The sequence below is a fragment of the Magallana gigas genome, chromosome 9 (genome assembly GCF_963853765.1).
Source record: "Magallana gigas chromosome 9, xbMagGiga1.1, whole genome shotgun sequence".
Classification (NCBI taxonomy): Eukaryota; Metazoa; Mollusca; class Bivalvia; order Ostreida; family Ostreidae; genus Magallana; species Magallana gigas.
The window spans coordinates 1,625,943-1,651,143 of NC_088861.1; the positions used below are offsets into that span (position 1 = coordinate 1,625,943).

Genomic DNA, 25,201 nt, shown 5'->3' on the forward strand with positions numbered 1-25,201 from the left:
TTTAATTACCGAAAAATAGAGACACAAAAAATTAAAACACTTAAGATTCCAAACAGCGAATAGGACAATCATTAGGTCTTAATTTTGTCTTGTAATAAATTATTTATTACATATTGATTTGTTATAAAATATCTAAATTGACATCAGATAAAATTATTATGCATTTGGGTCAAAGATTATAATTACAAGATTTGAATATACATATACAGTAAAAAAAAAATGATACACAAAATACGCATAATTAAGACATTTTTTAAAAAATTTGAGTTTTCAATTGGAATAAACATTGCAAACAAATTAGAGAAATTTATTTACTCCCTTGTGTTTCTTATCGATGCTACAAATACCGTACGAAATAAGGTAAAAAAAACCCAAATGATTATCTTATTACATCTGACAGGATTAGTATTATGCTAGTTAATCATATCACACATCCTTTCCTCATGGATCCTTCATTGAACAGCTGTGCTGTAGCATAACGGAGTATGGCAATCTAGATGTTTACTGTCTCTTATTGAACAGTTTGTTCTACAATGATATACATAGAATAGGACGTATATTGTCATTGCGTGTTCAAGCAAATACTTAATATACTGAACATTAAAATAATATTGTCTTTGATAAAAGTGTGTATTCATCTAATACATTGCATATGAAAATTAATACCGAATACTCTTATATGTATTATTGATAAAAATTTATGAAATATATCACTAATCATTTATACTCACTTGTACACTACAGCGCGGAATGATGAACATATTTGATGCCGCTGTGCCATCTATACAGAAGTAAATGATTATTGTGCTGTTTCAACATACATGTATTAATGTTATCAACCTGTCGTAAATGGCCATGAATTGTATCAGTTCAGACATCAACATATTCTAATGAAAACTTGTTGCATATAATTCATACTTTTTCATACTTTGTTACCCGAAAATTTATCAGTTATAGTAAAGCGAAACTAAGCTGTCTGCGAAGGGTTATTAATCAGGTCAGTGGATGGATTGATTCAATAAACATTGGTTTGAATACCGCAGTAACAATAAATGTTTAAATCATTTTCCCTTGTACAAATAAGTCAGATTGTTCTTTAGTTTGAAATTGACACTTTGAACAGAGCAGACAATTATAAGTAGTTTCTTAAGTACAATTGTAATTGTCTTGTTCCATTAACTGTACCTTCACGCTCTTCAAAGTGTTGTTCCTCTTCTGAATAAGAAGTCGACACCTTTAGAAATTTCAATGAAGTGGAGCTTTATTATTTTTTTCATTTATGATTTTTTTCAAATCACAATTAAGTAATATTGAAAAAATAACATGTATTTCAAAAAAACTTATTTCATTTTAGATTTCAACTAAATGTCTTTTCTTACAAATTTTGTTGTCTTTGAGGTCTTTGAAATTGATGATTTTGAATCGTATATTTTAATCTTTCTCGCAACTGCTTCTCGCATCTACAAACAAGTAATGCCATGTAATTAACAATCATCAGAAAATTCTGAATTTTTCTTTGTAATTCAGTAATTCAAAGTAGCAGTGTTAAGAATTTCATATTTCATTTCCATAAAATGTATAAAATAGTTTACAGTGCATAGAGTTTTTAAATGCATACTCCAATATATAAATGACAAGATACTAAGTTCCTGTCTTAAATATAAATATGCAGTGATCTGTCACAAAAAATGATATATAAAATGATATATAAATGATTATAAATCAAGTTATCTAGAGGAATATCACATTAATTCATTCTATACAATACACTCGGTTCGAGCGATGTCCTAGGGACCATGATCAGTTGAATTGCTTGCTATATCCCTAATTCGGAATATATCCGTTTAATGAACTCGTAATAATAAGCACAACGAATTCTTTATATATACATGTTTCCTTCAATAGTACTATCATTTTTTGCTTATTGAGGCATACACTTAAATACTTCCTCTAAAAGATATATAATAGGGTGGTGAATATACGGATTATAAGGGGGAATCATTCAACAGGTTTTGTCAATTGTCATTGCTATGTTTTAAAACTATAAAAGAATGCACCGTAAAAGAAGTCAATTTTGTTATTTGTCACCTTTCCGGGGCTAAAAATCAGTTCGCAAAAATCCGTATATTCCTTATAACCGAGTAACCAAGACTAGACACTTCACAAAATTTTCCTTTATATGAGATTCGGTATGTTCGTGTTTGCTCGACACGAGTTTCACTGCATTATGGTGTTTTTCATAAAAAATTTGTACAATGTATTTTAATCTTAATTTGTCAGAAGCAAATAATTTCTATTTTTATGGGTTTTCTAGAAATAGATAGAAATGATTTTACCTGTGGATTCAAGGCAACGTAAAACAGAAAGATGAAGAGACCCTGTAGATAGAAAAATAACCATACATTGATTCGTCTTTTTTAACATGACGAAAAAATACGGGACACTAAACACTTCCGTTTACCTTTGTCATTATGGTCACTTGTTTTTTTGTTTTGTTTTTTTTTTGGGGGGGGGGGGGGGAGGGGGGGCTTTTATTTTAGACACACTGTTTTATATGTTTATCATAATTCTGATATCAATATGCAAATAAGAAAAAAAGTTACAATTATCATTATAATATTTAAAACTAATGCATAGTTCTTACAATCATGTGGTACTTTTAAAATTGACAAAATAATACATTATCTGCCGAATAATTTACCTGAAGGGAATTGAAAACTGCAAACAAATACTGGAAAATTATTAGATCCTGATTCACGGAAAATATTCCAAAAACCCAGGTAAGGCCTAATATTGGCAGCAGCCCACATACTCCCTTCAGTCCACTCCTGTTAAGTAAAATATAAACATGAAACATATAAACCAAATTTTCCTCCATATCTAATAGTAATGTTCATGACATTTTTCTAAGAAAAATGGATATACAATATATGTAATTCCAAAATCTGGAAGTTATATATATATATATATATATATATATATATATATATATATATATATATATATATATATATATATATATATATATATATATATTTATACTCACAATGTTTTTTCTTTCAGAGATTTTTTCATCATAAAAGAAGACGTATATATTCTGCGCATGACGAAGATGACAATAATTAAATTCACCTAGAAAGAATATTAAAGATCACGTTAATTCATGGGATGTACATTTTTGAAAAAAAAATTAATTATCCTGTAGTACATGTAGTAAAAATCAAAGTATAGTAATCATATTTTGTGAAAAGGATATTTTGTGAGCGAGGATAGTGAACTTTAAATATTTTGAAAGTGGAGATAAGAAGGGCATTGCTAAAAATATTTCCTTCTTATCCAATAATATCTAAAAGTGTAATATATTACTAAACGTTTTTCAATCCATATAAGAAGCGACGATGACTTCTTGTCAAAGGTTTTTAAAAAGCTCACCAGAAACTTACCAAAACTATACAAAGAACCGGGACAATGAACCCAAACAAAGTGGTGTGTCGTAGCCAACAGCTTTAGAAAATAAACAAATGCCAAATATTTTATTTCGGTTAAGAATTTAACAATACAAAACAAAACGTTAAATTTTTCATATGTATACAAGAATAGGCAAAGAACATGCAACAAATTGCTTCTAATACAATATATATTCATAAATATAAATGTTAAACTTCTGCCCATTTTAGTACCGGCATATGTGATTATACATGTAGTGCTTGACCTAATATTGAATTTCGATATGACTTACTATGTTTCATCACCATATCCCTCCAACTGAGATCCTCCCAAAGTAATAGCAACAATGACTGCCGGTAAGCCTATAATTTTAAAAACAATAAAACGTTAATAAGGAAAATTAAAAGGTGTTTTGTTTTAATTAACCATTCATTTTGCTTACAAAATGTATTATTGCGGTTTTGATAAGTTTTTTTTTTAATATTTGAACTAATATTTGACTGTCTTGTAACAAAATAAGCCAGTTTTGTTTAGAATTCTAAACCACTACTTACCCCAACTAACCAGAAGGAAAATAGCAGACCTTGACCTTGAGCTGAAAACATCAAAAACTGCAACTGCAAGATCGATGCCTAGGCAGAGCATTGTAGTGAACATAGCCAGGAAGAAGTAGTGCAAAAGAGCAGCAATTATTATACAACCTGTCTAAAAATAGAAACAAAAATAATTTGATTTTCCAAAAAGAGAAACACCTCAACCTAATGATGTTTCCTCTTCTAAATAAAGAGATCACAAAAAGAGACAAGTTAAACATTCAATGTAAAGAGATTTCAAGATAGAGTGGAGTATATAAGTACCTTGTTTTCCGAATGTTCTACAGCAGTTAGGAACAAAAGATATGCAATACACAGAGCAGAACATAGATTAATGACCAACGTAGAACGACGAGATTTTATGTATCTGAAAAAAAAGTTAGTTATGTCCTCACATGAAATCTTTTGAACAATTGAAAACAGAACTAATATGTGTCGATCAATCTGAATATACATGTAATGCCACTGTGGACACTATTCTCTTACCACTTTTTTTAAATATCTAACCCATTATATATAGTAACCCAGACACATACGAGAGGGATAAAAACTATACAACTGTAGTTGCATATTAAAACTATTAAACAACCTGCGTTACCTCCAAAAGTAAATGTACAAGACGATTGTTACAAAAGCCCCAATTATAGAGAGGCTGCATCCGAAGACAGATATTATTTTTAGTCGTTTGATGTCTTCCTTTGATACCTGCAATATAAATATGTATGTTGTTAGTTTAAGTAAATAACAAATCTTTCATTCTGCTGCAATTAGTTGTTCCATTTGTCGACAGTCTTTAGTCGAAAAAGGGACAAACTGCGAACAGATCTTAAAACAAATATTTTTCAATGGAATTCATGAACCTTGTTCTTTTTATAAAATAACTCACATATACATACATATGTATCTCTAACATAATTATTCAAATCAACTCAAACGTCCTGGAGAATTTTCAAAATTGTATGTACATGTACCTCTTCATGCAGACCGTCAGTATAACTCATCAAAATGGCGAAGTTGGTTAGATGGTCGCATGAACAGTTAACCTGGGAATCTGTAGAGTTCTTTAAAGAACATCCTGACGTATTCCAAACGCTATTAAATAATTTAAAAAGGACATATTAGCAGTATCTCCTTAGACAATATCAAATATAATATTTTTCTTCCTTTTTTGTTAGAGTATTTTTCATAGGATTTCAATTACTGGGTTATCTATTCTATACACATAACTATAAGTTAATTTTATATCACAAATGTGCATGAACATTGTTATTGTACATTTATATTTTAATTTATAAAATGTATATCGAAAACCGTTACCTGTGTGTATCACTATTATTTCCCCACAAAAATACACACTCTGTCGAATTTCCGGTAACCTTGAAAAAACCAGTAATGTGTTATATGTATACAGTAGGATTACCAGACAATTCAATATGGACTACTAGATTTGTTGAAAAGGGGTAATAAAATAGTTAAATTACATTTTTCCTTTGGAACGAAAGTATGATATTTTCTTCTAGATGCTGTGAGTCCAGCCCATTGACAGTAAGGGACAAAACACTGGATCCGACCTCTCTGTTTAACACCAATATCATATTATACAAATATTGACCGGGTTTGGTGGCAACTTTGATCGTATTAGCGCCAAGGGACGAAATATTTAATATCTTAAGTCGAAGGGGGCTGATATAATTTATGTTTCGCCCGCAAACACAGTCAATATCTGTTTTCTTATTAACATATGAAGAAACAAACAAAACAAAAAAATACCAGAAATGACGTATAAAATTTTGTTTTCCTTTTAAGCTTGTTTTCGTTGTACTTGGAAAGATAAACAGACATAAATATACATGTGATGAAACTTTCATGAAAAGAATATAATATTAGTAATACTAGTAGTTGACATTCCGAAAGATATTGATTTAAATATGACCTTAAAGCATACTTATGCTACATGAATGGTGTTCTTATAAACGTACGTGTAATTATTAGAGATGAACTCGGAGCCAATATTTTCATATTTAACAGCTGTGAAAGCCACTTCAGTCTCTGGAAAGTATTGATTTGTTGATTTGTTGATTAATCATATTTAAAATTGATTTTTACACTATTTAATCCATCAAATAAACTATTCATGGCAAAATCCTGTGACAAAATAATAATGTTTTGATGTGTAAAAAATAATTTTCTTTTTCAATTAATGGAATACATATGTATATAATTTTAATGTGAGGAATACCACTCATATTTTTAAAAGCTCCTTGTGGTAGCACGAAGTGGGTCGTCTGTTGACTGCTATCTTCTGTTTCCTTGGGAAACTTAATATCAGTATTTTTGTCAATCTTCTCTATACTCAACACTATACAAATGGAAGGACGCGGTAAAGAAAATAAAATAAAAAACGAATTATATACAGCATTACATTTCATAAAAAAATACGAATATAAAGTTAAACAGATAGAAAACTTAATATTGCCTCGCGGAATAGATTGTGTGATAAACAAAAATAGATGAACATTGAATATATATTGACAAACTGACATGAAGCATAATTATAATTGCGTATGGTAAATAGTCAACAAAGCTTCGATTGTCTGTGCAATTAATTTCGGAACTCCTCTTGAACTAATCTAGTTGCTACGTTAAATTCAAAGTCCGATAACTCTAATTAACTTAATTAACTTATTTACAAGCAACAAACTCAGCATCGCTGACAAATCACACAAGAACAACCAATACAAGTTAAAAATGATGTTCAAAAATATTAAAACGTTTATGCTAAAGAAAATTTTCTTAGTTGCTTGATTCAAAATCTCGCTGAGTTTGAACGGTACCAAAGGGTCTTCTTTTGAAATGAAAACCGCCATTGTAAAAAATGGTGGAAACAGAAAACACATGATTAAAGCATGAGTAAAAACATGAATTAAAAATATGTACTGTTGACTTCCATCTTATTTTTAACTTTAAAAAATCATTTTCGTTTTATTTTCGAAGAGGGTTAATTATATTTTTGCATGTTACTTTAAAGAAATTTCTATTTACTAGAATGTTTTAGATACTACCCCCCCCCCCCCCCCGAGTCCAAACCACGCTGGGGGTTTATTGTGGATAGGGTTCGGACCCCACGCTCCTGTGCTTTACACAGTTTTATCAAATATTTAAACTAAGCTAGCAAATGAAGTTCTAAAAGAGATAAAAGTTTTAACGTGTATAAAATTAAATCAACTTACACATATTGTGCTTTTTCACCGTGACATTTTGGTTGACTTTTAAAGCACTCGTCACAGATTTCGCAAAACTATTCACAGATGCTAATATTTTGCTTGTTACCTGTAAACAAAAAGCCATGATATCAAAGGTTAAATTAAAGAAAAGCTTAATTGATCTGAATTAAGCTTTAAGCAAGAGATGTCATAAACTATAGTGTTTCTCTCATATTATTACGCGTAAAGTTCGAAGATATATACCTTTTTCTCTCTCTCTTTCTTATTTGTATCTTTCGATGTCATAGTATTTTTTGTAGAGTTTAGTATGTCACTCACAATTCCCATGAAAACCTTATTTTGTATCAGAAAGAAAAAAATATATTAATTTAACAACAATAATTTAAAAGCATATGTTTGCCAATTATATAAATCATTTATTTATTAAAAAAATAATAATTAAAATCACACCTGTGTTGTCTTGTTGGCAGCCTCTTGATCTGTGAAAGTGACGTTTTTCTTAGATATGGTAGATATAAGGTCTACACTTTGTTTGATGTCATTGTCTGCAAGTTTCTTCTCATTTGAAGAAGATGTAGAGTTGTTAACTACTAGTATGCTTGATATAGTGGATAAGGATGACTCCACGTTATCTGCTGTTAATATTGTTGCATTTTGTAGAACCTGGCGTATAAAAGGCATCATGGATTGTTTATTTCCAAATACAGTTTATTATGATGGTTGACATCTCCTCAGGAGATAATATGTTAAGTTTCAAAACTGAAAATTAACTGCTTAGTGTGGCTAAGGTTTCGATATGGTGCGAGAAGTACATGTTACTATATCAAATTGACTTTTTAAAACTTATGATAGCAACCATTTCAAATATAAACTCTCGGAAAAGAGGCTAGACTTGTAAAGGATCCTCGACACCCCATTACTTCTACTTTTTATGACAATACGCCACAACATGTCGATTTTAGCGCATTGTGAAACAGTTAATACAGCAAAAAATTGGTGTCTATCTCTGTGGCGCAGTGGGTGTTGATTCGGTTTACCAACCCGCAGCTCCTAAGTTCAAATACTGCATTAATTCATATTTTCATGAACAGCTGTAAAATTTGAAAAGTTGATATATTCCCCAAAAGTTATTTTTTTTGTCATTTTCAAGTCGAATACATGCTAGTTATTTAGAATTGGCTTGTAGGCAGAACTTTTCCCAGGTGTGCGGAAGACCCTTAAAGTTTTTTGCTTTGTTAGTGCTCCCTTAAAGGGACTTGGACACGATTTGAGATCAAAAATTTTATTTTTATTTTTTATGTATAAAATGGTGTATTGATGCATTTTAAATGATTGACCAAAATATTAAATGTTAAAGTCAAGATACAAGCGAGATACAGAGGTAAGAATTGATTGTTATGTAAACAAAGCTCAAGTCTTATAGTTGTTTACAAAAAAGTAATGTAGAGAATTACCATTTCTTAGACAAAATGGCATGTAAATAACAATTTTAACTAATTCAATATCTTCTTAAATAATATTTTCAACAAAAGAAAGTTACATTGGATTGAAATTTACACCAATACAACGATTATGTAAAAAATGACAATATTCGAGTTTTGTTTACAAACAAAGAATTATAAACTCTGTATCTTGCTTATAAATTGATATTTGAGTTTCAAATTTTGACATGGCATTATTAACTTCTATATTTATCAGTATAAACATTGAAAATGGAAAAATAAAATTTGAAAATTTTAAGTCAAATCGTGTCCAAGTCCCTTGAAATACTTTTTTAATTTTTTTAATATTTGTTTTAAAAACTGTTAGCAGGTACACATATTTATTTTTTTTAACAATTCAAACAAAATAAAGAGACATAAGCATGTTTTTCCAACCATCTTTTAAAACAAGTAAATGTTAAGTGGGAGAGCATTAAGCATTTCGTCCAAAAATTGAAACATTTTGGAGCTCAAATGAATCGGTAACTTTAAATCTAAAGAAAGTATACCTTTCGGTAAATCGTTAAGAACAGACACATGTAAACAAATTTTTAAGTTTTTTTTTAATTTATAAAGAAGAAGAGGCATATTTAAGGAGGCGGTCAGACACCCCGCTCATCATCCCCTGGCCCAATCTCATGACCTTTGATTTTACGGCTCTTAATTAGAATGAACAAACATCCGCCCCCTAGTTCACTGGCACATCTAGAGTGATTAACACATAAATGTAATTGAGGTATAATGCAGATATGCAATTATTTTCAAGAACCCCTCAAATTCGACTCTCTCTCTCTCTCTCTCTCTCTCTCTCTCTCTCTCTCTCTCTCTCTCTCTCTCTCTCTCTCTCTCTCTCATGTATTTGCCGTTAAACCAAAGTATGATGAATTCTGCCCTCACATTGTGTCAACATCAAGAAAGTGATGTCGACATGCAAGATGATAAAATTCAGATGCAACATATTATTGAACAACCAAATTCTTCAGAGAAGCTAGTTGTCATTTTTGTAAATTTACTTGCAATGTCTGAGATTATACAAGCAAGATGCAACATCATTAATTTCGACGGCGAAAGTGCAAAGACGCAAAAGCGCGAAGATGCGACGGCGAAAATGCTAAGTTGCGAAGGCGAAGGATCGATACTACTATCGCTCCTTCGCCTTCGCACTTTCGCGCTTTCGCGTTTGCCTTTTTATGTTTGTGGAGCTCTCTATCGTTTGAGGATAGGTTTAGATGCATAAAATGACATCTGAGACAGAGGACTAACTTTCGAGAATTCATTTTCAACAGCCTGCGCAGACCAATAATTTTTTCATGGGTGGATGGGGGGGGGGGGGTGGGGGGTCTAAGGGATAATTGTATTTGGGGGTTGGGGGCGAAGCATATTTTTTGGTTATTTTACAATATGAAATTATTGATGCTTCATTTTCCAGTGGGGATAGAGTCTGGACTGCATTTCCCCATTTTATCGTTGTAAACTAAAGAATCTCGAATTTTCCGAGGGGGAGGGGGGGGGTCGGATCCTCCTTTCTCCTCTAGATCCATGCATGAGCAAGGAATGTCGCAATAAATTAGCATCACAGACAGAGGGTAAGTGACGGGAGTCTAGAAGTGCACTTGTACACATTATGGCGGACATTACATTTTAGGTGGAGTATATTTAATGATAAAATATGTATGTCACATTACACGGTTAAGTATTGATCAACATTGATAGTAAGCGCGATAGACTAGCGCATTCGTAGCAATGATATCTAAGATAAATCGGCAAACCTTAAGCGTGTACGGTGCCTGCATCAAATTTTATGTAATCAACCGAAACTGGCTGAAGGCAATAAAAAAGGCGAAGACAAAAGTGCGAAGGTGCAAAGTTGCGAAGGCGATACACCATGCACTAGTATCGATCTTCCGTTTTCATACCTTCGCACATTCTCCTTCGCGCTTCACCGTCGCATCTTCGCACTTTCATTCTTTTGTCTTCTCAACTTCGCACTCTCGCATCTTTGCCATAAAGGCGAAAGTGCGAAGTTCGAAGTGGCCACATCGGAACACCATAAACCATTGGAATCATTTTTTTGGCACAATAAACCTTGAAAATAGGGATTAGTAATATGCCACCATTTAAAAGTATGCATTTTTTCAGCTAACATACTATATACATGTAGAATTCGCAAATAAAATACAGAAAGAGTTAAACGTGTCAATTAGAATGTAATGAACATCTTACGTTTTCAATCTCTTTTAATCTATTTTGTGTACAGCTTTCCGAAGTGTGTGTTGTATCCCATTTTCCATTTGATAGACACTTTCTAGTAACTTCACCTTAAATTACAGAAAATCCGACATTTAAAAGTGCTTATCGATCCAATTTTGACTAAGTAAACATTTTATTACAAATAAATAAAGAACCAATATTATTTTAGAAAAATATTATTACTAATGAATTGATGATGATGATGATGATGATGATGATGATGTAATGTTATTTTTGAAAATCTCTTTATTTTAAGCAATTAAAAGAAACAACTCAACACATCTATATATTGTTTTTCACAAAATTTAAATTTACAATCCAAATGTATTTTTTAATTCATTTCATTTTTTTTTAATTTAAAAATGAAATATCATCACTACCTGAGTATCCCTCCGGACAGGGGATTCTAGCTTCTTGTCCTTGTTGTGTTGAGGGCCATTGATTGTCAGTTTTACAAAGTTTGTCAGCTGCATTTAAGGATTAATTGCATAAATAAGGAAGGAATGAAGATTAATTAGATTGATAAAAGATTAACTAAATCGATACATGTAGATAGATAGATGGATAGATGGATAGATAGATAGATAGATAGATAGATAGATAGATAGATAGATAGATAGATAGATAGGACTATACCTTTCCTCACTGCAGTTATGGTAGACGTGATGGAATAATTTGAGCAGTTGCTCAATCCGCATTTTATTGTCATGCTTGACTCAACGACAATGTTGCAAGTTGAATTATATGTAGAGTTTGAATGGCAGCCTTGTAGTTCTGTCTTGTTTCCAAAACACATTTTAATAACTGTGTCACTTTTAAGATATGCATCTTTTATATTTGCAACTTTACAATGAACACTGACATTTGACCCTTTCGTCACTGAAGAGCGAATGGGTTCGATCACAAGGACAGGTTTTTGTTTAACAGTTACATCAGTCTCTGCTTGTCCTTTGTAAGTAACTCCAGACTCCTTAATCAGTACACCACATTTATATTTTCCTAAAAAGTATTTTTTATGAAAATGTACCGCTTTAAACGTCACAGCTTACCATACGTAAGAATTTGTGTTCTATTTGAACAAAGCAAAATGCACAATATGTACCAACCGAACTGATTAATATATTTATCATGGTCACAATATACAGTGTATCGTGAATTATTCCTCTCAATAAGTTTTTGCATCCATCACGTTTTGCTTAAGCCCCTTTCACAATTGGCGCACGGGCACTTTGGAACACCTTTCGAGTGGAATTTTTTTGGCATCGCACAATCTATCGCATACGTTAAACGAGATCATGCATTCGTTGCTTGCGTTTTTATGGTCGCTTCAAGTCTCCTAAAAATAGTGGACATGCAGACTATTCAGACGCGACCAAATGCGATCAAAATTATTGCAATGCAACGCACGAACATAAGAACGACGTTTTACAACGTTCTGTGTACTCGCGAAAACGATGCACGATTTTTAAAGATATTAAAATAAATTGCAGGTGTTTATGCGTCTGTTTGCGACCATGAGGCAGTTGCTAAAGGTGTCTCATGTAATCTTTCAACGTTTTACTATCATTGCAAGATTTATCGGTGTTAGTGTCCATGCTTTGCCACTAGTATTTACTGGATACATGGATATTTTCGTCCTGTGATATTTTCGCTTTTGGCTGTTGCTTTTGTCACCTTATTGGGTGGTATCTTTTCTTGCATTCAACAATTTTTACTGCGTCCTATCTCGTGGGGCACGTTCCGTCTTCAGACAATTTGGTCATTCATGCGATCCGATCGCATTATCTTACAACACTCGCTATCATTGTACAACAGTTGCATATAGACGCAAAACACATCGCGAGATTCAATGCATTTGCTTTGCATCTAGCTGCAGGTCTGTAGCCCCCAGTCCCAGGTCGTCAATCCGAATTTTTTCAGACCGGGAGCTACAGACCTGCAGCTACATTGCATCATGCTCTTTCTGAATTGTGCGAGTTTTGTCCGAGTGCTTTTACGTATGCGATTATTTTGGCAACAGTTTAGGAAACATCTATTTTTTTCGGTCGCATAAAAATTCTGTCGCTTCAGCCAGTGCGCCAATTGTGAAGGGGCTTTAAAGAGGTTAGATGATTAAAAATATTCAATCAGATCTACCTAAAAGTTTAGGATATGATTTGTCTAGCTATAAACTATGAATTGAAAAGGTCCATACAATAAACCTTTTAAATATGGCTTTTTCTCTATATTGTCATACAGAGCTTTTCTTGTGAGGAAGATAAATAGAGTCTTTAAAGGGGCATATTCACGATTTTGGTCGAAATTATATATCTGATCTTAATGTTTACAATGCTTTAGTAAGGAAATTTTGATAGGCATCCACATTTTGAGTGTCATTTGTTGAGTTTTAAGCAAATTACATAGCTTTCAATTCTTTGCTATGTAAACAAACTTAAGGTTTGTTTATTTATGCTTAAAATGAATAAGAAGATAGACGAATCAGCTCGAAACATATTTTTGTACTGGTATATTGAACCTATGTAAACAAAAACAGGGCACGAACCTTATTTACATGACAAAGAATTCTGAGCCCAGTAATTGCTTATAACCTTACGACTGACGCTCAAATTTTATTTGATCATTAGAAATGCATTCCTAAAGCATTTTAGATAATTTAAACACAAAAATAAAATTTGACCAATATCGAAACCATGCCCCTTTTACAAAAAAGTTCAATTTATAAAATACCCATTAAGGTTTGACAAATGGCAAATTCAAAAAATGTAAAAAGTCTGCGCGAGGATTTTGCATTGCAAGCGACATGAAAGTACCTAAATGATAATGTTGAAAAAGTGAGTTCCCAGAATTGTCAAATGGATAAAAGAGGCAAGATTTATTTATTATAATTCCAAATAAGGAAACTTTTTTCGTTTCTATGAATGAGGGGATGTGTAATAAAAGTTATCTTAGAATGTTTGTCATATATTTATTTCATCTATATTTAACTGACATGGATGCGTATTAGTTAAAGAAAACATGTTACATATTTTTAATAATAATAGTTTAAGCAAACATCATACCTTTTGATAGGACGTTCATTTGAAGAAGAGTCAGATTAGATTTGCAGTTTAATCCATTACACGAGGAATATATCAAAATGGCCGATGAATTAGAAATGTCCCGACCATTTTTACTCCACGTAGTAATTGGGTTGTTGCTCGTTGAATATCTTTGAAAACTGCAACTTATATATCCTTTTTTCTGTTCCACAGTAAACGGTGATGAATTTAAAGATACAGAAATATTCACCCCTACAAAAAAATTATAAAAAGCAATCCCAGAAATGTATATCTATTATTTCATCGCTCCTATGTTTTTTAAACATTCTATAAATTAGAAAATATGTACAAACCTTTAGGATTCACTGTTGTAGTGATTGTTGCATTGGTAACCACTTGTTGTGGTGTTGCGTAGGTCATTTGTTCGATTGTTTTTGTTTCTGATGTACTGATTGGTAATGGTATAGAAATAGTATAATTGGCTGTTGATGGTGATTGTGGTATCGTGATTGATTTAATTGCCATATTTGTTGTCGAAGTGTTTGAGATACTGTTCACTGTTGATAATTTCGCAGGGAGTGTGTTAATGTTTACTGTTGGTGATTTCGCTGAGATCGTCTTACTGCTTGGTATTGGTGATGTCGTTAGGTTATTGAAACTGTTCACTGTTGATGGTGTGTTTGTGTTTGTGGCACTGTTCATGGTTGATGATGTCGTTGGGCTATTGGCACTGGTCACTTTTAATAATGTCGTTGGGCTATTGGCACTGGTCACTATTGATGATGTCGTTAGGCTATTGGCACTGGTCACTTTTAATGATGTCGTTGGGCTATTGGCACTGTTCACTTTTAATGATGTCGTTGGGCTATTGGCACTGGTCACTTTTGATGATGTCGTTGGGCTATTGGTACTGGTCACTATTGATGATGTTGTTGGGCTATAGGCACTGGTCACTATTGATGATGTCGTTGGGCTATTGGCACTGGCCACTTTTAATGATGTCGTTGGGCTATTGGCACTGTTCACTTTTAAGGATGTCGTTGGGCTATTGGCACTGGTCACTTTTGATGATGTCGTTGGGCTATTGGTACTGGTCACTGTTGATGATGTTGTTGGGCTATTGGCACTGGCCACTTTTAATGATGTCGTTGGGCTAATGGCACTGGTCACTATTGATGATGTCGTTGGGCTATTGGCACTGGCCACTTTTAATGATGTCGTTGGGCTATTGGCACTGTTCACTTTTAAGGATGTCGTTGGGCTAATGGCACTGGTCACTGTTGATGATGTTGTTGGGCTATTAGCACTGGTCACTATTGATGATGTCGTTGGGCTATTGGCACTGGTCACTATTGATGATGTCGTTGGGCTATTGGCACTGGCCACTTTTAATGATGTCGTTGGGCTATTGGCACTGTTCACTTTTAAGGATGCCGTTGGGCTAATGGCACTGGTCACTGTTGATGATGTTGTTGGGCTATTAGCACTGGTCACTATTGATGATGTCGTTGGGCTATTGGTACTGGTCACTATTGATGATGTCGTTGGGCTATTGGTACTGGTCACTGTTGATGATTTTGTTAGGCTAATGGCACTGGTCACTATTGATGATGTCGTTGGGCTATTGGTACTGGTCACTGTTGATGATGTTGTTGGGCTATTGGCACTGGTCACTATTGATGATGTCGTTGGGCTATTGGCACTGTTCACTATTGATGATGTCGTTGGGCTATTGGCACTGGTCACTTTTGATGATGTCGTTGGGCTATTGGCACTGGTCACTTTTGATGATGTCGTTGGGATATTGGTACTGGTCACTATTGATGATGTCGTTGGGCTATTGGTACTGGTCACTATTGATGATGTCGTTGGGCTATTGGTACTGGTCACTGTTGATGATGTCGTTGGGCTATTGGTACTGGTCACTATTGATGATGTTGTTGGGCTATTAGCACTGGTCACTATTGATGATGTCGTTGGGCTATTGGTACTGGTCACTGTTGATGATGTCGTTGGGCTATTGGTACTGGTCACTATTGATGATGTTGTTGGGCTATTAGCACTGGTCACTATTGATGATGTTGTTGGGCTATTAGCACTGGTCACTATTGATGATGTTGTTGGGCTATTGGCACTGGTCACTATTGATGATGTCGTTGGGCTATTGGTACTGGTCACTATTGATGATGTCGTTGGGCTATTGGTACTGGTCACTATTGATGATGTCGTTGGGCTATTGGTACTGGTCACTGTTGATGATGTCGTTGGGCTATTGGTACTGGTCACTGTTGATGATGTCGTTGGGCTATTGGTACTGGTCACTGTTGATGATGTCGTTGGGCTATTGGCACTGCTCACTGTTGATGATGTCGTTATTATTAATTATTAACGATGTTTAATTTCCTATTTGAAGAAGCATTTATTAAAGCTGAAAGCACAAATAATTAAGCTTCTGCTAAAAATGGGCCTTTTTTCTTGTCACACACTGAAGCGAGGAGAAAAAAACATTCTAATTATCAATTAAGAATAAAAAATCCACGGATATCCTGGGATACACAGCAACAAGACACAAAAATTGTATACTGTATTTTCTTAAAAGCTAAAATTAATTGGATTTAACTCATCGAAGTTAAATCGGTTTATCAAAGCTAAATATTTCCACCATAATAATAATCATCAGTCGCCGCTTTGAATTTGAAAGGGTAAGAAGTGCTCTCTTTTTATCAGACTAATGTGCAATTAATAATTTTAAACATTTTATACGCTTATTCCGGTATTATTTGGAGCTCGATGTGTGCATATTTGGATAAGATGTCATTAAGCTAATTTAGTTTTTTACTGCGAATTTCATAGTTTATACTTATATTTGGTTCCATATACCCCCTTTCCTACCTCTGAGCGATGCCTAAATGGAAGGCGCAACACCAGCTCATGGCAAGACGGCGGTCGATGAGGCAAACCCCTGACGTCCCCGACGAGATAACACAAACCCCCGACGTTCAGTCTACAGGCGGCAAGACTGCGGGGACACAATCCGCGCCTAGCGATGGCGGGAAAATTCCGGTGCACATAAGCGACACCCAACTAAGACATTTAGCCGAGGCTATATCTGCGGGTATAGACAGAGGCGCCACACCATCAAGTTCCACGGAGCCTGCTCTTACCTTCGATGAAAATGCAGGTAATGGAATTTGTCAGGTTCAGCGGAAATTGGCTATCATGCAGGCCAAGTGGACAGGTTCAGTTGTGAGTTAGTCTATAATGTGCCCAACAAAATTAAACTTCAGATATCAAATGGACAGTATGTCAACTTATCTAAATTACGGCAAAATGCTTCAGATCCCGACGACGAAACCAAATTTCTGTCAGTAAGGGATGACAGCCTCGCTATGGCCAGTAAACCAAAGGCAAAAGTTGTTAATGATATCCAAACCTGGACAGATTTTTTCTTATATTTTCATCAATTTATGCTGCAGCATTCATATTCACATACATTCATACTGTCCGCTTAGGTTCTAGCAGGTCACTGGGTCTTGGGTGGCGCGACTATGATGTTCAGCTTCGCTTAAAAAAAGAGCAAAACCCCAATATGTCTTTCGCAATGGTTGACAAGAGTTATGGTTGTTGTACATGCAAGCCCTTCGTCTTTCCCCTAGAAACAACCACGAACAAATTGCAAGTGTTATGATTTTAATTACCGGGGGGTCTGTCAAAGAAGGCTTTGCCCCTATAAACACCAATATCTCCGTTGCTCACTCAACCACCCCTCCATCAGATGTCAGCTTTTAAAGTCTCCCACTAACTAGTTTGCTTCCAGGTCAAACATATAACAGTCATCGAGCATAGTCTTCTCACCACCAGCCACCAACACCCCAAAACCAATCCAGTCATTTAGACGTCAATAAAATACTAGCATCTACTACCATTAATGTATCACAGCTACAGCATTATTTACAATTTTATCCTGACCAAAACATAGCAGCCGAATTAAAAAATGGCTTGCCAGGGTTTTATCTATCTTATAGCGGTCCAAGACATGCAACAGATTGTCGTAATCTTCAGTCATTATTGGGCTTTGAAAATGTAGCAATTGAACTCATAACTAAAGAAATAAACCTAAGTAAGGTGGCCGGTGTAACGACGAAAAGTTACCCCATAGAATATGGAGCGGGGCTAATTTTTCTACGTAGAAAAATGACCCACTGGGTTGTAGAATACTTGGATCACATCATAAAAATAATGGTCTAAGGGTCATTTTTCTCCGTGTGGCTTGTTGTATTTCGACCATATATTATTATCATTGTCTTTAAGGTGAATACAGGACTAGTGTTGATCGTGTGTGTGTGGGGGGGGGGGGGGCATTGCGTGCTTTATACTTAGATTGTTTGAATTACCAGCTTAAGTACGATTTTCTGAACACCTGTTATTGCTTATCTTCATTATCTTGGTCTGTCATTTAAATTTTCAAGTAAAAAAAGTGAAAGATATAGTCATGTTTCGTTAATTAAAGCACACTGGTTATAAAATGTTCCCTTCATATTAACTCTTGGCTACAGATAAAAAAAGACGTACCTTAGATAACAACTGAATTTTAGATAGATAATTTAAATAAACGTGAATCTAGAAAAAAAATGAAAGGTTGGGGAAGTTGGCGGGAAGGGGGGAATGACGTATGTTTACATTGTCAAACCATGACTGAATAGGAATGATATCAATCTGAACGGAAAAAAACTCTCACTGTATGCAGAAATTAATACCAGTTAATTTACAGAGGAAGGGACTAGTATTCATCAGGTGTATTATCGGTTAATTTTATAAGTGAATTTAAAACGTTTGAATTCCTCTACTTCTTAAATCCGCGATTGCACGCAACATCCCATTTCCATATTTCTAACAACAATTTGTTCTTGTTTCAATAGGTTTAAGAAGAATATATTTTCGATCTCTTTTGTAATCAAAATTAAAACGTACTTGCAAAGTATTACATGTAATGTATTACATGAAGCAAACACTTTGACTTTAATTGAATGCAACCGCGGTACTTATAAATGACATTTAAATCTAGCATTCTGCGGTACTTATAAATGACATTTTAATCTAGCAATTAATTAATACAGGCATATTTTGACATAACTTTAAAGTTTCCTATGATTAAATAATAATAAATAATAATATATAGATGTAAGTGTCCCATGCATTCATACTCATTTTAGCAGTTTTTTAAAGTAGAAAAAACAGTGACCTCTTAACTGAATGTTAATATAATATATAACATTTTTTTTAGATATGTTTGTTGATAAGTAAAATATGAAGTCATCATCACCGTGTTGCATACTGCATACAGAAAGTCGGGAAGAAAAGTCCTTTACAGCATTGCATTGTATTTGACGGTGCGATACGGATCAGATTAATTCTAAAGTTTATTTGAGACAGAATGCATCAGTCAGGTAAAAAGCCATTCGGTTTAATATATGTATAATGTTTAATGGTTTAAAGAATATTTATTATGTAAAGTATTACATGGTTGTACATAGTATAGTCTAATATAATGTCTATGCGAATCACTGCAACATTGCATCCTCCAACAACGTTATTCATTGATGCAGTTACATGTAATAATTACCTTTTGATTAAAGTAGTGTTTCTTGCATGTGTTGTTTGTATATTTAGGAAACAATTTACCTTCTATGGGGGAACTTTGATATCAGAATTTGAATAAGCAAACCGTTTTGCGACCTTTCGTGTTGGTTGGAATAAACAAATTCGTCCCCATTATTTTTTTTCTCAAACAAGTATTTGATATAGATAATGTCTGATCCTGAGAGCAGTTTGAGGTAAGTACTAGTAAACTGAAGAAAAAAAACATGGTAATACAATGGCAGCATTACATTTTTAAATTACTTTGTAATCTAAACGCAGACTTGATCAAAATCTATTAGAATCAATTACTTATATCTGTAGTCATAAACTTGTTAAATAGAACTATATGTATCACTATAAGACTCTTAAAGGCATCTAGTATGATTTTTCATGTATATTGGACTTAAAGTCAATAAAATCATTAAATATGTACAGGAAATATGAAAAAAAAAATTGAGGCCAATTTTTTGTTTTGTAGAGACCAAGCCAAATTTAAGACCAAGAGTCCTCATTTCACAAAAAGTGAATGTGTACCTGTAACATAAGTCTGTCGGTGTAACGATGTTTTAATTGGTTGGCAGACATTTAAACATTCTAAAAAACAGATATTAAACCAATGATTTGGCAAATATCGAATTTTTACACAATTTCAGCATATTTTATATATAATATGAAAAGAGAAAAACAGAATTAAACGTTGTGTCAACGCCCAAATATTGAGTTTCCCTCCGCTTCATAGCCACGCAAGCGCAGGAGAATGTAGATACTTCAGCGTTGCATACATCTTGAGCCAGAAGCCTCTCATTGAAACATGATGTCGTCAAGAACTATATATTTATTAAAATGCACTCTCTATTAATGCATTTTTCTTACCACAGACATTAAATCGCTTCAAATTCTAATTCTTTTTTCAGTGTGCCAATCCCATTGTTACTACTTTTAGACAGAAATCGCAATCACGTGACACTTAACCAATGTCCAAGACAACTCGTTTTGTTTACATGTGCAATTTCCGGATGAGTTTGACTGACTTGTAAATTAATAAGTGATGACTTATGATGCGTGAAACCTCCCACATGATGAAATTTTGAGTAGCTCTTTTTATTTCCGTTGTCACAATCAAAAAGTGAAACATCTATTTTGAGTCACCGTGCCACTTTAAATTAAAAAATTCGCCTTACTTGTCGAAATTTTATACCTGTCTTTTAGATTTTTTCTTCTAAAAATATGCAATACATTTACATACATATGTCATTATTTACGTTTGTGAATGAAAAAATCCCCTATAATAGTGGGACCTATTCAGCAGAGCGTGCAGACACAAAATGTCGCATCATTACCGTCTTTAATTATGCAAAAAGGGAGCGCAAGCGAGCACATCATCATGCATGTACATGTACCTTTAGGGGTAGACACAACCCTAAAATGGCTTAGCGAAGGGGCAGCATATGACAAGCTGACAAGTACTTTTAGTAAGCTGTATTCAAACTGGTGCTATATATGTAACAAAGTAAAACGAGAGGTCATCCATATCTTATAGGCTTCCGCTGCCCCTTCCCCCTCGCTAAACATGAATACTACACATCTCACCTCTCATTTTTATATTTTCTATGTAGTTTATAAGCAAGGTCAACATTTTATGGGATCAGTCTTCAACGTGGGGGGATCGTAGATCTACAGGTCTGAAATGGTTTGCTACTGTAGAAAAGGGCCCTATTTGTCATTGATTACTAACCCTGGGTCAGTTTTCTCCATAAAAAAATTGATCCCCGGGTCAATATTCTACGGGGGTCACTTTTTGTCGTTACAACGGATAATTATGCCAGTGTCAAGGTGGAAGTTTTACACCCGCGTAAGATGCAGTTTTTAAAAAATCTCTCTCTCTCTCTCTCTCTCTCTCTCTCTCTCTCTCTCTCTCTCTCTCTCTCTCTCTCTCTCTCTCTCTCTATATATATATATATATATCTTGTTTTATATTTAAACCAGGTGGTACTCCATTGCCCAGAGAGAATATAACCACTTTTGTTTTAAGTGTAATTAACCTCACAGGTGAGATATTAACCTTTAAAAAAAATCCAATAGGAAAACAATAATTCCCATAGCTGAAAAACCCTCCTATAGGAAATATTCAAAATCCTGGTGGATTTTCTAAATATCCTATAGGAATTCAATTTCTTATTTGAGAAAAGTATTTCCTGCAGGAACTTGATTCAGACAGGGAAATTTTAAAATCCTATGGGAGTTTTGTTCGAATCCTATCAGAATCTAAATTACAATAAGAAGTTTTTTATTTTAGTAAAAATTCCAAGAAGGATTTCTTTTTTAATGAGAAAAAATGATTTTTTTGTAGGAATTTATTATCCAAAGGTAAATATCTAACCTGAAAGGTGAGATACACTAATAAAAAAGGGTGACTATAAACTTCTCAAGCAATGGTCTATTAATTTTATGGCATATTTGAATGTTTCGATACATGTAGCTTAGACGGGTGCAAAAATGCCAGCTTGGCACTAGCATAATTATCCAACATAGTGTTTAATCTGTAGTATCTAATACTTTTAGCAATTGGAGAACCGAAAAAAATTAACTGCTAACGTAATTATTGGATATTCTGTTATCATCGATTCAAAATATACTGTACACATTGAAGAGATTGTTGGGAATTCTATGAACCTATCAAATTATCAGCGTGATCCCTAAAGTTAACAAAATGATTGAAGCATTACTAAGTTGAAGACAATGAAGCCTGAAATACATCATCATTCTTCATAAACAAGAGTGTAAATCAGCACAAAAAATCCTCGATATTCAGTTCATATATATATATATATATATATATATATATATATATATATATATATATATATATATATATATATATATATATATATTACACAAGCATGCCCCTGACTGTTTTTTCCCTTCAGAGCTTCAAGAGAGGATTGAAATATATATATATATATATATATCATATCATATAATTAAACAATCAAACATTTTTTTAGAAATCAACGAATTTTGTATAATCATATGTTGTTCGTTTATTGCAATAATGTTCAGGAAATATGAAGCTTTATTCCCCGAAGAAAAACAAATTTCCCTCGGACGATGCCCTGGGGAAATATAATTTTTCTTGGAGAAATAAATCTTCACATTTCCTTCACCATCATGCAATAAATGTATATTGTTGAATTGTGGTCTGAAACAGAGATGCTTATACAGGGTATACATACTAGTGACAAAGCATGGCATTATTACTGATAAGTCGTTGCAAGATAACATGAGACATATTGAGAAACAGTCTCATGGTCGCACAATACGTGCATTAACAACTGCGATCCATCTTACGACCTTTAAAATTCGTGCATCACCCTTGCAAGTACACAAAACGTTGTAAAACGTTCATACTAATGTTCGTGCGTTGCACTGCGATGATTTGGATCGCATTCGGTCGCGTCTGAATAGTGTGCATGTCCACTATTTTGAGGAGACTTGATGCGAGCACTAAAACGCATGCAACGAATGCGAGAGCTCGTGCAACGTATGCGAGAGCTCGTGCAACGTATGAGAGAGCTCATGCGAATCTAAACAAGTATTCCTTTTAAAGGAATGATCGGCAATAATGATATATTGATAGCTAGAAGCAATCAACATGATCAGTTTGATGTAAAATAATTAAAAAAGTACTATATTTTAACAAAATATAGAAGATTTTGAATCTGTACACCATAATTTCATCATTATAAACCGTCAACAAATTTAATTTTGAAATAAATTTGGGGAAAGCCGTTCGTAAACTCCTTGTCTAGTTTTATATTTTTAACGTAATTATTAAATGTTAATGTTAGAATACTGAGTAGGGCTCTTCAAAGAGCATTAACACGTATACAAAAAAAGAGTTGTATTAATTTATTGAATAATTTAATAAATAATCTAATGCGACTAAAACATTGAATGCCATCATAACTTGCTATTGAGGTCACATTATAATGTAACCTTGTTTATAAATCAAGCCGTCTTCTTAGCTACTATTATGCAACATCAATAGATCGAGGTCAGTTCATGGAGCATCTTCTTAAGATTGAGGTCAGTTCATCGAGGTCAACTGCATTACTGAATGAATCTTTCGATCGAAAGTCTTACGCGTGAGACAAAATGTGCATTCTTGAATTAACAGGTGGAACTGTATTTTATGTATGTTTGCATCTCTTAAGGTAAATGAATTGAATTAAACTGAGTAAAATGTTATATAAATACTAAACCAAACTTCAAGTTTTTATAAGAACTACTTATGAAAGCGGAATGTGTGCGCACGTGGAAGCATTTGCCGGATGCCTCATATGGACACAACAGTGGTCGGCCGAAGCCGATCACAAAAATTCCGTCGCGCAGTGTTGTAAAGTTCTCGTGCACCAATTGTTTAAGGGGCTTTAGGTTCGGACCGGTTAATATCTGCCTGGACATCGAAACTCGATGTATTGCCACACCCTCCTATTAAGAGAAATGTTAAGAATCGATGTTGATTTAATAGAATTTTTTTTTTAAATCCTCTTCTCAAATACCTATTGGCCAGTTACTCGTGTAAAGCATTCTCATGTTGTGTAGACTCGAGATTTAAGTTTGTTAAATTCATGATCCCCGGAGGTAAAGTAGGGCCACATTGAGGGTCCAATTTTACATTAAATTTACATCTATTTTTTTTAAAATCACATCCAATGTTATAATATATGGTATCACTTAAATGCAAGATCTTAAAATATTCGTGATTTTCAGTTGTTCAGACTGTGGCCCTAATTACTGGGCCCCACAAGGTGTTCAAGGTTCGATGTAAGTGTACATATAGCTGCTAAATATCTTTTTGAGAATTGCAATGCGCAATATATAAAGTAAAAATGAATATCAAATTAGTTTACCCCATGTTTAACATCTGGAGAAAAAAGTAAAAAATTATGCAGAATTCACTTTACTACATTGTTCATATATTTTTAAACCTGATTTAATTATCTATGGCGATTATTGTTTAGGATAGTAATGTGGCCCATGGGCTGCTTGGTTTTTTTTTAATTTGAAATTATCAAAATTGATTTTTTTTTTACCTTTCTTTGAATTGTTTATTTTGTTATTGTTTTTTAATCGTAGGATGTGATTAGTTCATATTACGGCTCTACGCTCGTGGTTTTTTGTTTTGTTTTTTTTTAGCATAATTTCAATTCAATTTTAAACGTTATGTGCATGGACGCTTGTTGGAAATGTTTTTTTTTGCATTTGTTTGTTTGTTTGTTTGTTTATTTTTTTAAACTTGTTAAATTTTAAAACTATTTAAGACTTAAATGCATATCGTTTTTGATTAAGGTTATAGTTGATGAATGTAGATAGATAATTATTATATATTCAAATGAGCGAATATATTAGAGAAATGTAAAATAAAATGAATATAAAGGCTATACTGTTTCTGAGCTAGGTAATAAAGATTCCCTTTTTGATATTACTAGTAAATAACGTACATTACTAGTTATACGAGGGTTGAT

At 33.5% G+C, this 25,201-nt stretch overlaps 1 protein-coding gene across 1 annotated transcript; it reads right to left on the bottom strand.

Moving 5' to 3' along the window:
* LOC105317147 (uncharacterized) lies at positions 1–24,269 on the bottom strand. The gene is made up of 27 exons (XM_066071428.1): positions 24,236–24,269; positions 23,064–23,246; positions 14,387–16,390; positions 14,055–14,285; positions 11,632–11,994; positions 11,376–11,462; positions 10,969–11,063; positions 7,715–7,927; positions 7,508–7,597; positions 7,271–7,370; positions 6,280–6,399; positions 6,020–6,089; positions 5,522–5,615; positions 5,358–5,416; positions 5,012–5,132; positions 4,639–4,745; positions 4,305–4,407; positions 4,002–4,152; positions 3,740–3,809; positions 3,444–3,504; positions 3,047–3,132; positions 2,702–2,828; positions 2,337–2,378; positions 1,380–1,460; positions 1,186–1,234; positions 732–781; positions 1–528 (listed from the first exon to the last, which is right to left on the bottom strand). Exons 1-27 carry the CDS (start codon positions 24,267–24,269, stop codon positions 502–504), a joined length of 4,818 nt encoding a protein of 1,605 aa, XP_065927500.1. The 3' UTR covers positions 1–501.
* Positions 24,270–25,201: the final 932 nt, after the last annotated feature.